Source organism: Canis aureus, chromosome 21 (assembly GCF_053574225.1).
Source record: "Canis aureus isolate CA01 chromosome 21, VMU_Caureus_v.1.0, whole genome shotgun sequence".
Lineage (NCBI taxonomy): Eukaryota > Metazoa > Chordata > Mammalia > Carnivora > Canidae > Canis > Canis aureus.
In genome coordinates, this window is record NC_135631.1 from 44,884,801 (window position 1) to 44,902,732 (window position 17,932).

General features: G+C 38.3%; 1 protein-coding gene and 1 gene segment (V, D, J or C); one reads left to right on the top strand and one right to left on the bottom strand.

Moving 5' to 3' along the window:
• Nucleotides 1-17,932, top strand: part of LOC144293016 (uncharacterized) — a 130,627-nt gene that overhangs the window by 27,122 nt on the left and 85,573 nt on the right. The gene's annotated exons all lie outside the window — the stretch shown is intronic.
• LOC144292077 (T-cell receptor gamma chain C region DFL12-like) lies at nucleotides 1,020-13,694 on the bottom strand. The segment is given in 5 exon segments: nucleotides 1,020-1,162; nucleotides 3,043-3,088; nucleotides 11,311-11,450; nucleotides 12,966-13,283; nucleotides 13,595-13,694. Coding segments are annotated over 5 exon segments (747 nt in total).

Sequence of the window (17,932 nt, forward strand, 5' to 3'; positions counted from 1 at the left end):
CTGGTATGTACGCAGCATAATTAACTCATTTCATCCATACAACTCCAGGCGATAAATCACCTTAACTTTTTTTTCACAGATGAGAAAATTATGGCACAGAGAGTTCAAATAGCTATAGACTCAATATTTAAAACCAGAGGCTTGGAATTCAGTGTCCAAGCACTTAACCCTTCCACCACTCTACCTTTCCAGTGTTAGTGCTGCTCTCATGGGGTTGTTTTGAGATCTGGAAACTTGATGCCCATGAAACACTGGTATAGGTCTGAATACACACACCAGTCCTGGGCCATGTTATACTGTTGCCATTGGAGTGTCTTAAACCAAATGAGTGAATCAGCTGACCTATGAAGGAGAAATAACCTGAGCACCCTCACTGGCTATGGCTCCCCTGGGGCCAGTGCCGCAAAGAGAGCATCATAAGGACAATTCAGGGCAAAAATTAGAAATTTGGAACTGACCATTATTACAACCAAAGCTGAGTTGGAAGATTCAATTGTCATTTTGTCTCGTACCTCGGACTCTCAGATTCCACCAAATGAATGTACACAGAGGTAAAAGTAGACTTCCAATTTTTTTATCATACTTATTATGAAAAACAATATAGATTGAGGTGGCAAGGATGGTGGCTTCTGGTATGTAAAATCAAAGGCTTTGAGGCAGTTATCTGGTTGAAGAGCCCTGGGGGATATGACTGGATGTTGCATGCTGGCTGTACTTAGAGGCATGGCTATGGGGTGGCTGAGGAGCTGGTGGACATTAAGGAGAGAGCAGTGCTGAAGCTCATATGATTGGCCCCTTTGTCCCAACCCTGAGTCATGGTAGAATTTTTCTTGCTGTAGAATGAAAGTTTCTGTTTGCCCAGTGGTTTGTTAACCTGTTCTACAATAATGACATATAGAAAAAGACACATGTTAACTGAAAGAACCCAAACCCAGAAAGAAATCCTACTAGATGCTCAGCAGACACTTTTAATGACAATAGCCAATGGGAAAAAAGTGGACCCTTGGTGCCACCATGTGTTAGGAACTCTTTCCATTGCCATAGAGTGCTGGTCTCCCAAGAAAATGGGTGGTGATGATGGCAGAATAGACCAGGCTCTTGAAGAGGAGGAGGGTGTAGATGTAGCAGACAGAGATGTTCATGAGCTGCAGCTGCAGGGGATCTAAGAGAAGTCATTTATCAGTTTCATGTATTAGTTGTTCTAGTGAAAGGTTACAGCTTATTAATGGGAGAGGGGTCACATCATACATTTTTGATGGCCTAGGTTGAAGGGACACTCCCATTCCAACACAACCCAAGAGTAACATCTACACCATCACCACCAGTACCACCACCACCACCGTCACCAAGACAACTCAGAATCCAGCTTACAGGTCAAGGCAGTCAGCAATCTCTGCAAAATTCACTTAGAACATTCCAAAGTATTAAAAAGTAAGATTTGGTTTATAATGAGTGAGTCTAATGGGGGGGGGAAGCATTGGTGATAAATAGCTTTTAACATTTCTTCATTCCTACCATATCCCTAAAAAAGAACAATAGGCAATATCCATTAACTTCAAACTAAATGTCACTTATTTGGGGAGTCTTGCATGTAAAACCTTAATCTTACTTAATTTTTCAATGACCTATAAGACTATTTATTTCATTCACATTTTGAATTCACAAATAACCTGAGGTTAGGGAAAGAAGTAATTAATTTACCTGGTTTCATGTAACTAGTAAGTACCAGAAACCAGATTCCAATTCCAGCAACATGGCATTTAAGACCACATTCTCAGGCAGCCCAGGTGGCTCAGTGGTTTAGTGCCCCCTTCAGCCCAGGGCATGATCCTGGAGACCCGGGATCAAGTCCCATGTCAGGCTCTCTGCATGGAACCTACTTCTCCCTCTTTCTCAATCTCTTTCTCTCTCTCTGTCTCTCTCTCTCTCTCTCTCTCATAAATTAAAAAAAAATCCAAAAAAAAATTTTTTAAAAAGAACACATTCTCAATTACTGTGTAATTCTGCATCTCCACATGCAATATATACCCAAGACATCAAACAATTAAGGATAATTATAAAGTTGAATGATGATGATAGCGATAATGATGATGATTAACTAAGGTCCAGAAGCCCCCTGATATTGGACATGGAGGGAAGATCAGCAGAGCTAGAGCCCATGCTCTTCATCATTTCCTTTGTGCATATGTGGGGAGACAGTGTCCTTTTTGATGATGTCCTGATAATGCAGCAACTAAATGAGATACTCTATGGTAGATATACCTCATATGGGACCTAGTGTCTTCAATAACTGACTTACGTGTTATTTGTGTCATTTATGGTTGACTCAGAAAATGTAAATAATTTACCCATATTCCTGCAACTAATCATTAAAGACTGGTGTTTAAGTCCAGCTGTGACACCTGAAGCCCTGTATGCATACCACCCCCTCCCCCCCGCCATGTGTGCAGTCTATCTTGGCTTGGAATTTAGAGGAAGAATAAAAATCGAGTAAGTGTATGGAATCTTGATTCAGATGGTTTGGTTTGAAGCCCCAGATTTCACTGTGTGATGTAGAGACTGAATTAATTTTAGCTCATTGCTCTCATGTGTAGAATGGAAATAGTATCCTTCACAGTGAATATTAAAAGATTAAAATTGCACTCACAGCGCTGCACAACACCTTCTGTACAAGAACTTCTCAGTGTCCATTCATGTTATTAACTCCCAGCAAGAACAAGGCTTAAGAAATCTAGAAGCAACATGTTTTCCTCAGTCAGTAGAAACAGAGGCCACAGAAGTAAATGAAATCCACTATTGAAAGAATTCAGAGCACATCACTGCACCCCTAATTCATAGTCCTCTCATACCCAAACTAGCACTTGCTATGGGAAGATGACACCTGAGAAATGTAGATTGACTTAAAATATGACTCAGTCTATTCTGCAAGACCCAGCCATGCTGAGGTTTCTCCCTGAAGCCAGGGGAGTTCAAAAGTTAAGTTGACCTGGAGCAAAACGTGCTATAGCATAACATAAAGGCAAACATAGACAAAAACCTTACCATTATCATCTTTCAGAGAAGTTTTTGTAGAGTTAATAGCAGTGAGCTCTAAAAGAAATGACAGCAAGTATTATTCAATGGTTCATATTCATTATTTAACCTGTGTCTGTGTTGTGCATAGATGGATGGATAGATGGATAGGTTGGTAGGTAGGTAGGTAGGTAGGTAGGTAGGTAGATAGATATAAATTCTGGACTCTCAGACATCATCTGTTCCAAATATCTTAACTATTCTTAGCAAATGACCTTTTCATTACAGAAGCTCAACATTTCATGCACTTGTTTGCAGGGATAGAATGATAGACCAAGTCACACTGATAGCTGCCTAAATATATAAAACCTGAGGTGTTGAGTTTAATAAGTTCTTTTTTTTTTAATTTTTTTAAACTTTTATTTATTTATGATAGGCACACAGTGAGAGAGAGAGAGAGAAGCAGAGACACAGGCAGAGGGAGAAGCAGGCTCCATGCACCGGGAGCCCGACGTGGGATTCGATCCCGGGTCTCCAGGATCGCGCCCTGGGCCAAAGGCAGGCGCCAAACCGCTGCGCCACCCAGGGATCCCAATAAGTTCTTTATAGATCTTGGAAACTAGCCCTTTATCTGATATGTCATTTGCAAATATCTTCTCCCATTCTGTAGGTTGTCTTTTAGTTTTGTTGACTGTATCCTTTGCTGAGGGTTGTATTTATCTATATGTTAAAAAAAAAAAAAGCCCAACATACATAGAAAGACAAAATTTCTTAAAAGCTCATTGGCCATCGGGTGCGGGAAGAGAAAGTTGAAATGTTAATTTTGTTTTTTTTTTTCTACTTGATGTGCCCTTGTCCACAGAGGCATGGCTCTGGTGTGCAGTTTTATGCAATCCACACAATCTTATTTTGGTGCACTCTTTAAAAAATGTGTTTGAGATATAGGCTTTGGGGTAAATCCCAAGAAGGAAAATGTTAGCATGATTAAATTAAATGTTAAAATATCCTAAAAAGTTAAGTTTAAAGTGCTTTAAATGTCTATTTGTTTTCCATACAGTAACTTTATTCATCATATTGTGCACCTGAAACTAATATAACACTGTATGTTAGCTAATTGGAATTAAAATAAAAACTGTAAAAAAGATAAAGGTATCTTATCATCATGCTTTAATTGATGTAAAGACAGTAAGGTAACAAGTTTCATAATTAAATGTGCATATGTGTTCTAGATGTTCTTTCTCAATCAAGGCTTGTCAAAAATATGGACAAGATGAGTTTTAACCCTCTTCAGAATCACTTCATTGTTCTATGCTTTCATGCATATAAATACAAATATATAAGCTTTTATCAAAAACAAAAATGACCAAAAACTCCCAAGACCCAGCTTAGATGTCCACTGTAGAACTGCATTAATAGAAGTGCCCTAGGGCACCCCAGGTGGCTCAGTGGTTTATCACGCGGCCTTCAGCCCAGGGCGTGATCCTTGGGCCCTGGGATCGAGTCCCGCGTAGGGCTCCCTGCATGGAGCCTGCTTCCCCCTCTGCCTGTGTCTCTGCCTCTCTCTCTCTGTGTGTGTCTCTCATGAATAAATAAAACCTTAAAAAAAAAGTGCCCTCATTAGCATTATTGCTATGAGAAGACCTTGGGAGATATTCATTTCCAAAATAAGTGCCAAGTAAAACACATCATACGCAGGAGCTCCCCCCTTACCATAATCATCACCATGGAACTTATTATACTTTTTACTTTTCTCTGATCACTAGAAAAATCCAAAATTAACAAGACACTTCAGCCCAGCGCTTATATTTAATTTATGCTTTGCTCATTTGCTCCATTTTTGTTAGCTGTAGAAATGAAAACAGGGCTATCTGTGTGATCTTGCTTTAGTTTTAGAACAGAATATACATAAATATAATAAATATATGGAGAAATTCATCCATGTCATGTTTCCAACAGCAAGCATTTTCACTGACATAATTTAATTTGCTCTTCATCACAGCCCAGGTGAAAGCAAACATTTGACTCTAATTTGACCATTGCACAAATTAAGAATCTGTGAATAAGAAAAATTCAACCCAGTAAATTTTAAAGTCTCATTGGCTGTATTAATTGAGCTATTCATGAATTGGGTAGTATCCTATCCAGCAGGTAGAGTGGAGCTCCAAAGGGCTACAGAAAAATGTTTTTCAAGGTAGTAAGGAAGATGGGGCACCTGGGTACTGCAGTCGGTTAAGCATCAGACTCTTAGCTTCTGCTCAGGTCCTGGTCTCAGGGTCTTGGGATTGAGCCCTGCATTGGGCTCCATGATCAGCACAGAGTCTGCTTGGGTTTCTTTTTCGTTCTGTCCCTCCCCTCTTCTAAAGTAAATCTAAAAACAAAACAAAACCAATAGCAAGGGGGCAAAAAATAGTATTAGCTAAGAATCCATTGTTTTAGCCAAGGTCACCCTCCTAAGGGGAGCAGAGGAAGTCATCAGTAAACGTCCTAGTGCTGACCAGGAAATTCCCATGTCCACTGGCTACCGCTTACAGTTCTGGGTGTTGAAACTGCAGCTGGGTAGGTATGAAGACCTGGTTTACTGACTTGTGGTCTTAAGCTAAATGAGGCTATTCTGAGCCTGTGGTTTCCTTTTCAACAACCCCACCTTTTGGTCAAACTCTCAACAGAGAGACGGGATCAAAATTGAAGGCGTTAACACCACTCTTAGCAACTCTTCTTAAGTTTTTACAGTTTGTGTTATTCCCCTGGGTGATATTCACAAGTCTTGATGTTTTTGCTTAACCCTTGTGATGTTCACAGTTTACCACTTCAGGTTTATAATTATTGAATTAGCCATTCCCTTCATTCCTTTCTTTAATGTTCCAGTCTTAGAGAGATAATTTGTTTGCAGGTTTCAGGCTCTTAATTTGCATTTAGAACTTTTGAGAAAACATAAAGCACCAGGCAGATTACTATGATTACTATAAGCGGGATAATTCCTCATGTTTGGAGTGCTATTTGGTGCCTTGGTCCCCAGGAGTCAAAGCAATTAAAATCAAATAAGTAAGAAAGACTCTGCTGAAGGAATCACTCCTTTAAGTCAGCTGCTTGCTCAGTGATCTGATGTTATTGGGTTCTAACTTCCCCCAAAGTGTTAATCTGGGTATAACACATAGTGTTGCCTACAACACAGATCCAGCCTTGCTCAGCTAAGAGATAATCAAGGCCTACTTTATTTTCAAGAACCACTTTGGCCAGAGTCTATGGATTTCTGTTGGGAAGCCATTGCTTTAGAAGGGATTCTGCAAAAATTTAAAGAATAAAGGAGAAGGTCTTGCTCACACCTCATTTACATTTGTCCCTGAGTAGGAAAGTAGGGTCTTGACAAAGAAGTGAATCCTAGATCACAATACTTCCTCGTAGGTCCCTTCTAACTCAGGATGTAAATTTAGGGAAGTCAACCAATGAGATGTCCTCTTTAGCTTGAGAAAATTTCAGACCAGGGTTAGATTTTCTGCTAGCCTGAAATAAAAGGCTGCTCTAAATTCCAGAGGTTACCCCCTTGGCAATGATCTGGGAGATACAGATGAGGCTATCTTTCCAGGCCGCTGCCAGAGTAAAGGAAAAGAAAAGAGAGAGAAAGGATTTCATGTTTGGTCAAAGTATGAAACCTTGATCTGTTGCCTTTTGAAGGAAAGTCTACCTGGATGTCAGCTACTTCTCTTTCTCTCAATTTGATTCAGAAATGTCCAGCATCTGTGTAGGACCAGGTGTCAGGTGAAGCCTTCTGTAGCTGTGTGATGTGTACCTGAAGCTCAACATCTTTTAGTTTTACAGCAGGAGCACTAGGTAAGGTCATTCTTCTGGGGGTCAAAGACTATCTTCCTCTGATGATGGGTTTAAAATATTTAAGTACCAGGTTATAAACTGTGACCAACAGGATCCTTTTAATTATGATCTACGAAGGTTTCTGTAACCTGTTGAATGACAGACAGGCTTGAGCATCAGACATTGGAGATGTACAGCATCTGTTCATACTAGCAGGTGACACAAAGGTTCAGCAAAAGGTTGTAATTCCAAGAAGTTTGCAAGGTTTTCCTAAAGCCTCCTGTGATTTGCCCAGTGAGGTAGGAACCTTGGTTAGTGGAGATCACAGAAGGTGAGCCCCAAGGGGAAAACCCATTTTTAACAGTGTCTTTGCCACAGTGAGGTCATCAGCCTCTTGGCAGGAAAAGGCTTCCACCCATCCCAAAAATATACAAACAATGACAAGGGCATAGTGAGAATCCACACTAAGTGGCAGTGGAATGGAGTCAAGATGCAGGTGTTCAAAGGGTCCACAGGGAAGAGGCCTGAAGCCTCTGTAGACAAAAACAGTTTTTCCAGGATTATGGACCTAACAGGTTGGACACTGATGGTAAACCATTTTGAACTATTATACAAGTCTTCCCACTGATGTCCATTTATAACTTGAGTCATTTAAAAGCCCTATGGTGGGGGAAGGAATGAAACAAACAAAAATCAAGAAAAATGAGGTTTGCCAGGGAGCCTGGAAGAACCAAGTGGCTGTCCTCATTTTCCCTTAGGCCTGACTCTTTATTTAAAACACTGCCATGTTTTTTGTTTGTTTGTTTGTTTTGTTTTTTTTAGGGTTAATATTATGTTTATTACTTTTTTTAAATAATAAATTTATTTTTTATTGGTATTCAATTTGCCAACATACAGAATAACACTCAGTGCTCATCCTGTCAAGTGCCCCCCTCAGTGCCCGCCATCCAGTCACCCCCACCCCCCCTCCCCTTCCATCACCCCTAGTTCGTTTCCCAGAGTTAGAAGTCTTCCATGTTGTCTCCTTTTCTTTTTTTTTTAATTTATTTTTTATTGGTGTTCAATTTACTAACATACAGAATAACACCCAGTGCCCGTCACCCATTCACTCCCACCCCCCGCCCTCCTCCCCTTCTACCACCCCTAGTTCGTTTCCCAGAGTTAGCAGTCTTGACGTTCTGTCTCCCTTTCTGATATTTCCCACACATTTCTTCTCCCTTCCCTTATATTCCCTTTCACTATTATTTATATTCCCCAAATGAATGAGAACATATAATGTTTCTCAGTCGGAGAAGGAAAACTTCATTTTTAATGAAAGCTAAAAAGAAAGTAATTGTGAACTGTTTATTACACCAGCATTCTTTATTTTTTTATTTATTTTTATTGGTGTTCAATTTGCCAAAATATAGAATAACACCCAGTACTCATCCCATCAAGTGCCCCCCTCAGTGCCCATCACCCAGCATTCTTTAGATTATCAAATTTATTAATACCTTTCATAATTTCTAGAAGCATGTACTATTTCATAAAACAATCTTTCAGGAAAGCACAAAATGCGTTTACAAATAAGCCCAGTTTCTTTGCAATAGTTAAACAAAACTAGATAAACCTATGCCCATTTACAAATAATTCAGTATTTTATCTTAGAAATGATTTAGATTTTTAATGAATGAGACTCAATTTAACACTTGGCCTCACTCAGCAAAACATTAAAGTTTTAGTTTACCAAAAAGACTTGGGAGACTATAAAACTGTAAAGTTTCTAATTTTATTTGCATCTATTCAATTTACTTGTTCCTAACAGGTTAGCTGAGATTACCCATAAAAACTTTATGAGACATGGGGAGGGATGGGTGAAATTGGTGATGGGGATTAACGAGTACACTTGTCCTGATGCACACAGGTGATGTATGGAAGTGTTGAATCACCATATGTGCACATGAAATTAATGTAACACAGTGTGTTAACTAATCAGAATTAAAATAAAGACTTTAAAAAATGTATGAAACATTAAAGTCCCTCATTCTCCCAAGCTATTTTTTGTTTTAGATTTTTTTTGTTTTAGATTTTTTAACAGAGATGACATCTACTACCTATTTGCCTTTTAGTAAACCTAGGCACATGAAAGTTTTAATTTTAGTGCTGATAACTTGAAAGCTATATCTGTTTTACTTAAATCCACAACCAAATATTTGCCCAGATCATGTGAATTCAAAACACATTTCAGTTAGTTTCTATCTTCCTGAGAGTTTTAGAATGCCCAATCCTTGCAAGTGCTCATCTCCAAACGAAGGATATAAACTCTTTACAAATTAATTTTGGCAATATCATCCAGAGAGGAAAATATCTCACATTGACAACATGTATTTGTGGACACACAGACCACTCCAAAGACCCTAGAGTCATTAAAAGTTATGGAGAGAAAAAAAAAAAAAAGGAGAAAAAAAAAAGGAAAAAAAAAAGTTATGGAGAAAATGTTAAGATTTATAAGTGTCTCTGGAATGATAAAGGAGACTGTGCTAGAGTTTAGGCACAAGAGTCCTTTAGCAGCTTGTATTTTTTAAAGTCTTCTATATTTTGTTTCTCTCAGTCTCAGGCACCTGTAGGCTGGGTTTATATTTCAAAGACATGAGAAGATGTAGAACTTTAAGGACATAGAAAGAAAGCAAGTTCCTGCAAGAAGGACTTTGCTTTCCTAAAGCTAATTATTTGTAAGCCCTTTTCCATAAATAGAAGTTCGGGGATAGGTAAATGAACAGGAGAACTTTGATTTGCCTCAAGAGCTACATTTCTAATTATGTTAATTAGAAATTGCTCCCAATTTCTCAAAGACTTGGCTTTAGGTGAAATGACATCATAGTTTGATACAACCTAACCCAACACATGAGCCTTAATTTGCTTCCTTCCCTCTGGTTGCATAGTTTTAATGTTAAGGATTTCTGGCATGTGGAATAACCCCAACTGGGTGTAAGCTGGATCCCTAAAGAGGGTGGACCCAGGCACTATGGACAGAGATTGGGAAGGAGCTGATTCTGCCAAGGGTTTCCATCCTTGGCTGGCTTCTGCCAGTTTTTGCAGGACCCCTTCTGCAGGCCCTGGAATTTACCAAAATTTCCACTTGGCTGTTTTAGAGAATAAAACAGTAGTTTTCTGGAAACCACCCAGTTCCATCAACTCTGGGAGGGGCTCATTTCTGAGCCCTCCTTTGAAGGTAGATATGGGGGTAACTGCAAGGCCATGAACCCAGCAGACTTCTCTTTATGATTATGTAGTCTGTTCAGAGTGGAAAATCAATGCAGATTAGAGGGAACAGGAGTAGTTAAATCAGTCTTAGAGTCTTCTGTTTTAGGTTCTTCTTCCATCTTTAATTTCTCATTAACTATTTGCAATGAATGTTTCAATGAGATGACTTTGGAATTTTGAAACCTTTTAGAGGCTTCTGCTTGCCAATTAACTAAGGCATCCTAGTCTGTTTAATTGGAGAACCCCTGCTTTTAAGTGTGCTTCTTAAGTGATCTTCTAACTGAGAAGTTCCCCCTTATGGACATTGTACTTCTAGGTTGTCATGATTCCAAGGGCTGGTGGCACTTTACTAGGAAGCTAGCTGCAAATGGAACTAACACACACTTCTGTCCAGCTATACATAGCCACAAATAAGGTGTAACTCACATTTCTGTCATGCCTGATTTTGGGGACTCCAACCTGGTTGTTACCAAGCCAGTCCCTCAGGACACAAAACAAGCTTAGTAGGATCTTGCCATTTTTGCTACAAACCCTGTAATATCTGGGACTACTGTTCTTAGTTGTAAAATAAGCAAATGTACTGGAAAGTGCTGTGCTTGACTCTTTAGAATTGAAGGATCCCATTAGCTAAGACTTCTCGGGGAAAACTAACACCTTGAAAGGATATGTCCTGGAATTGGGAATTGTGTTTTATAGTGTAGCACTTTGAACCATGCTTTCTTGAGATTCATGGCTGACCTAGTGTCCAGCAAATCCATTCCCTGACCAACTTATATATCATGGGAGTATTCTTGAGTTGGCAAGTGCTCTAACACCCTTTGAAAGCTGGACTCATGCCCACCAAGTTTTGTAGGTTATTCAGTTTCTGAGATCCCTGTTAGCAGTAGCCTTTATCTACATGAAACAAGGCAAACACTTATGAGCACGTAAGTGTATGGGCAGTAAGAGAAGTTACTGCCTTCTGGTCAAAGGCTCTGTGTGTGCCACCAACAATTTTCCTAGAACCAGGCTTGTATTTTGACCCAGGGAACTATGGTCTGAAAGGGTAGAGGCTTGGTTCCAGGCAGACCTGTCTGCCAGTTCAGATGAGCCCTGGGCAAATATACCTGCTCAAAAGGCGTCCAGACAAACATGCTAGCTGATCTGGGCTCTGGGCATAAATTTTTGCCATTCAAGCAGATCTGACCCATTATAAAGGAAAGCTAATTAGATCAGGAGCCTGAATGGAAAGAAAGGTGATCTCAGAACCAAGAGGAATTCATCTACAGGCCTTGAATATAGCAGGAAGGACAGTGAACTCAAAGGCCTCAAGGCCACCACACCTGTGTATCTCCTTGTCACTGAATGCCCCTGGGAGGCCATTTCGGATCCCATTGCTATCACCAAATCTATTAAAGAACAAAAATTCAACCAAGTAAATGTTAAAGATCTAACAGCTCTATTAATCAATCAATTCATGAGTGGGGCAGCATCCCATCTAGGAAGTAGAGGGGAGCTTCAAAGGGCTACAGGAAAGGAAAAGGAGCAGAAAAATGGAAATCAGTAGGAAAGGATCCATTGTATTAGGCATTATCAACCTCCTAAGGAGAATGAGATAGAGACAATGAGGAAACTTCCTGGGGCAGACCAGCAAATTCCCGTGTTCACTCGTTAAAGGGTCACTCTTCTAGGGGTTGAGATTTTACATGGGTGAGGTACAAAGTTTTGGTTTAGTGACTTGGGGACTTAAGCCAGATGTTGCCATTTGGGGTCTGTGGTTTTCTTTTTAACAGACCCAAGAAGATAAAAATTGACTTCAGAAATTTAGACTTATGTATAGAAAGCTCTTCACATCTTGTTATGTGCTTTCCACCCACTGCTCAAAAAGTGCTCATTAACCACAGGGAAAAGTACAAAAGTTCCTTCTTATGGGCCCTCCAGGGCCTTGGTCTGTGATGTCAATACAAGGACTTGACTTCTGAGTCTAGTGAGTTGGTGGATCACAGCATGGCCAGGGCATATTCAGCAGCCTGCCCACACTGTCTAAATATGACCAGCATCTGCACCAGTGAGGTTAATTTAGGTCACTATGCCTGAATCATGAGTGACTCTGAGTGATTAGGAAAAGTATATTTAGTGGAGTAACCCTCCTTGGGAGAATAGTTCATCCTGCATCCCTTCCAGATCTGGATCACACTAGAACTGCAATAAATGTCTGCTGAATAGCATTTAACAATGGTAAGAAATACATTCTTTGTGTAGAATGGAGAAATATAAACGTTAGCCTCACCCAATCCTCACTTACCAAATTTCACCCTACAGTGGTATGTAAAATCCAAATGTGAGAAACGCAAGGCCATACTAAAACCTCAGCAGCCCAATGATTATCTTTTTGTTGAGCTGCTATCTGGATCAATCAAATGAACAGCATCTTGTTGCCTCCATCTCATTCTTAATGGGTTATACTTTGAGAGCAAGAGTGGAGTGAGAGGGATTTTGACTGCTGAGTAGAACATTCCTGAAAGATATACAATTGTTCTTACTTCCCGATCAAGTAAGATCATTAAAAATGGTACTCTTTTGACCATTTCTGTGTGCAAGGTTGCTAAATGCTTTGACGTGTATTGTTTCATTTAACCCATACAATGATCCTAAAACACATCATTGTGACCTTAATATGTTGGATGATGAAACCAAAGCTAGAAAGGCTAAGTGAATTTGTCTTTTTCTTTTTCTCTGTGTGGTCCAAAACCCATACTAATTTAATTCTGTAGGGATAGCAGCACATTTATGATACTGTTAAAGGTATCAACATTAAAGATTTATATTTGTTTTCGATTAATACTTGACAGAAAGGTAGGGTATAGCCTTTGGGAAAAAAGGGGGAGGCCTGGGAGGTTATATTTATGTTTATATGCACGTACCCTTGTTTATTGAAGGAAAAAGAATCTCTTGATCAACCCCTCCTTTATTACTCTTGTGTTTGACGATGCTTTTGTGCTCATTATCCATGGACACGTCAGTCACGGTCAGCCAGCTGAATTTCATGTATTTGTCTTTAGTCTTCATAGTGTCTCCCTGCTGGGATTGCAGAATTGTTCTGCCATTCTCTTTCCAATCTATTTTGATAACATCAGGCAAAAAAGGACAAAGATATGTTCCAGCCATATGGAGTGTTCTTTCAGCGATTGAAGGAAGAAAAGCTGTGAGCTTGGGAGAAATGTCTTCATCAGGACTTTTATCTGTGGGGAAAAAATGGAATAGCAGATAAAACTATTATTAGAGAAACATAAACATTGCATGGTTTGGAACCACCCAGCACATAATAAACAGAAGGAAAGTTGCTAAGAGAGTTAGTGTTTACCATGGCCTTTCATCCACAGTAGGTTATAAGGTACTGGTTGTTCTTAGTTCCATGGAAAAAGAGGTTCAAGAGGTTATGTAACTTGCCCAAAGTCATAGCTATTAAGAGGCAGAGCCTGGATTAAAACATGGAAGTTTATTAAACAATACATAGTCACTTGTTACAATGGGAATCTATTTCCAGGCATACTTGACAATCTATCAAGTTGACCTTTTAGCTTCAAATATGGATCCCATGTCCACTTCTGGTACTGGAGTTCTTCTCTTTGATTTACAATTTTATAGGACATCTCGTTCTCACACATGAACCACTCCAGGATTCTAAGTAAGGCAATGTTTAACGCAGCACCTCCAAAAGTATTTACAATGCCTTGAATTTGTTTTTTTAAGATTTTATTTATTTACTCTTGAGAGACACACAGAGAGAGGCAGAGACATAGACAGAGGGAGAAGCAGGCTCCCTGTGAGGATGCCAATGTGGGACTTGAACCCAGGACCCCAGGATCACGTCCTGAGCCAAAGGCAGATGCTCATTCTCTGAGCAACCCAGGCATCCCAATGCCCTGAATTTAGAAGCAATGTGGCAATATTTCCAAATGTCCTATTTAAAACATTTCTTATTTTCAGAAACGGTCTTACATTAATCTTATCAAATAATTCACTGTTCAGAATTTGTTTTGCTTTAGGAAATGTTCACCAAAACACAGGTTATATTTGAACTTTATTTGAAGTTAAGGCATGACTCAGAAGATACCATATTTTGACCCAGCATCATCCCCCCACCAAAATTTAATCTGCTTTACAAGCATGCTGAACTTTACTTTGATTTCACATGCTAAATGAAGTTACATATAACTAGTGTAATGTTAACAGTTATGATTCCAGAGCTTCCTGCAGATATAATGTCAAAATATATAGTGAAATATCACGGTTTTCTAGGGCATGTCACATGAATTCTGGAATGTTACCAGATTAGTATTTTTATTGTTAATTTAGTGATTGAAATTATAAAGAGTAGATCCAATTTGGTTTCTAACTGAAACACAAATATTCATTTTGTCTTAGTGCTGGTTTTGAATTAGAATAATAATTCCACAGACAACTTCTTAAGAAAAGAAGAATTGGATTTCTCCTTTGAGAAGGAAGGGAAAAAAATTCTTGAGAATTTCTTCCTGTACACTGAAGCTCCTGATTTTTATACTAAATTAGTCACAATGATGATTTTTTTCTCATGGTATAAGTAGAATTGGGTCAAATGTACTTGTTTTAACTTTGCACGTCTGCTTGTGGTGCAATTGGTATTTTTTAAATTATAGTAGTAAGACATTATATTTCTCCAACCATATGCTTTGCTTTTATTTTTTTATTTTTATTTTTTATGCTTTGTTTTTAATTTAAAAAACAGGTAAAGCAAGATTTCTTTTTCAAAGTACATGATATTTGCATGTACAAAGTACATGATAATTTTTGCCCCTAGGCAATATAGTAAAGTAACTGGTATTCATCGTAGGAAGTTTGGCTTTTTATGGGAATATTTCTGAGTCGTCATAGTAAAGAACTTGAAAATGAAATCATGAACTTGGAAAATTTATGGATAGTAAAACATGATGCTTACCTCCTGTCCCTTTCCCTTAGCTAGAATCCTGAAGTTTCATTATTTTCAGGATAGAAGGAAACTTGAAATTCCATAACTTTCTCAATGTGATATTTAACTAAACATTAAATAGTACACTTGATTATATTTGGTTGGTGCTCATATTTGGATAATTATATTACATATTTTTACTTTAAATATTCTTTTTAAGACTTATTAAGGTGTTTTGTATGGCCAAAATCATATTCATGATGCGTAAAATAAAAACCAGTTTACAAAATAAATAAGTTCATCCAATGCATTTGTATATAGTCATAATCAAAAAATTTTTGAGCTAAATTGTCTGAGTTGTATTTTATTATGATGAAGCAGTATGAATTCTACATGTGAATTTACCAAATCAACCACATTTTCAATTAAGTGTGGAATTTCAAACCTGCTTATTAATACTGATTCAAAATTTCTCCATTTTATTCTTTTCTTTTTCTTTTATTAAGCAGTTACAGCTATTTCATATGGAAATATAAACTTCAATTTCATGACATTTCTAAATACATTTAAAAGTACTAACTATATTTTTAACTATCTTTCTACACACTTCCTAACTATATTTTAAAAGTTTAGTTGTTTTTCTTAAATATGAGCATGAAGCCAAATGTGTTGGTGTTAGGATGATATCAATTAAGATAAAAGATTAAGATTTAAAGTACATAGAACAACTACAAAAAGTAAAAAAAAAAAAAAGCAAACCTAATTTAATTTAATTTTTGTTTCAAGTGAGGGGGGAAAAGTCTATTAAAAAAAAAACCTCTAAATTCAAGTTTTTTTATTTATCTTTGGGCAGTAAGGTAGCTTTCCATTGGAGCAGTTCAAAGTATAGCTGAATCCTTAGGAGAATTTCTGCTCTGTCAGTGTGATTGGCTACAAACCACCCTCCATACTGGATACAATTCTCCCCCCTGGGTTTGAAATGGGGCAACATCTATGCAGCACCTATTATGTGTCAGACAACGTGCTGAATATTTTACCTACAGTCTCTTATTCAGTTTTCATATGACTACGGCTGAATGCATCCTGTTATCCCATCTTATGGATTAGGGAACCAAGACCAGAGAATAATCACCCAAACTGACATAAGCAGCAAGTGGTGAAGCCAGAGCTCCAAGTCAGCGTGAGTCCAAAACCCAGGCTCTCAAACACCCTTTCACCATCAGAAAAAAAATGTGTCAGTTCACAAAACTTATCTGTCATGATCAATTTTGTTCTTAGGCTTTCAGGACAATTACATGTTATACATGAGCACGTTATACAAGTCCATACAGACACAAAGTCAGATTCTATTACAGTGTTTGCACAATGCTGTCCATGCTGACCTTTACTGTAAGGATTGGTATTAAATCTCTCCTAAGATTTCCACATCTAAACTCCATCACAATCTTATTCTTAGCTATTACTCCAATTTGATTGTTTCTTGCCTTCTTTTTTTTTTATCTTGAAAAATTGCCATCTTCTGATATCTGTGACAGCAAGTAAAAATATAATTCCACCCATATCAAATCTTTAGTGGGATTTAGCTTCTCTGAGTTCTTCGAATTCAATGAACTCTGATGGCCTCCAATTTAAGAGACCAGGATTCTGATCCTGGTTCATTTTGCTCAACACAAGTTCTGGGGATTAGAGAATCAAGTAAATTAAGGGTTTTGCTACTTGGTTTATTTGAAAACAATGGTGTTAATGTCAATCAATTCAACACTCCTTCAGGTGCTAAAATGAGTCCAAAATGAAACAAGATCTGAAAAGTGATTAAACATACTGTGGCACTGGGAGATTATGATTATCATTACCATTACTACTAGCAATTTGTTTATGATGATTGTGTGCTCCAACATGACATTTTAATCTCATGGGACCATATCTTCCCTCTTACTACTTGGAATGCAGTATTAGGATAACAATTCACCCTATGTCAATCAAGCATGGAGACTTAGCCTTCATTTGCACTCCACTTTATGTCTGGAATTCATTGAGTCATCATCAGTGAAAATATGCCTTTTCCACACTAATTAATAGGCAATCACTTATCTTACCCACTGCATTTCCAATGTTAAGAAAATCAAAGGGAATATTGGCTAAGGCCTACTAATATGTGGTCATTTTATGGAACAGCTACACTTGTGTTGTCCAATACAAATGGCTCTTTCCCCACCAACAGCACAATCTATGTGCATTCCAAACCCTCACCAGAAATTTCTACCTCAATTTGAGGTCCTTCCAGCTCATGCCAAAGGTTCAGCTTGAAACTCCCAGAGTGGGCCTTTTTGGCACTAGGTCAAATGGCTGACTGCCTGGTACACAAAGCCTCCTATTGAAACATCAGATCACTAGACTGTCACCTCCCTGACTGGGTCTTCTGAAGGTCACCATCTGTAAATGACATCAAATGTCATGGTGCCCGTAGTAATGATGCAGTGGTAGTATGAAATGTGTTTGTTTATTTATTTGTTTTTTTAAATGTAGGCTCCATGCTGAGCATGGAGCTCAATGTAGGGCTTGAACACAATGACCCTGAAATCAAGAGCCATATACTTAACTGACTGAGCCACCCAGGGATCCCAAAATGCCTTTGTTTAAAGGCCATTTTTTCCAATTTTACAAAATGGATATGGAAGGCAATTCCCACCGTTTTTCTGCACATTCTTCCTAAAGGACTCATGCATTGAAGTCCTTTTCTGATTTTGTGGTGGAAAGACAGAACATATTTGAAAATTTGGTGTGCTTCGTTAATAAAATGTATGTATTTCACTACATTTTTCTCCTACCTTTGAACATAAAATTTTGCCCTGTTTTTCTTGTTAGAAAACCATAGATCATTTTTCTTCTATTTTCCTTAGCGCTTTAGATCTTCTATTTTTATTTCATGGCCTAACTCTACTT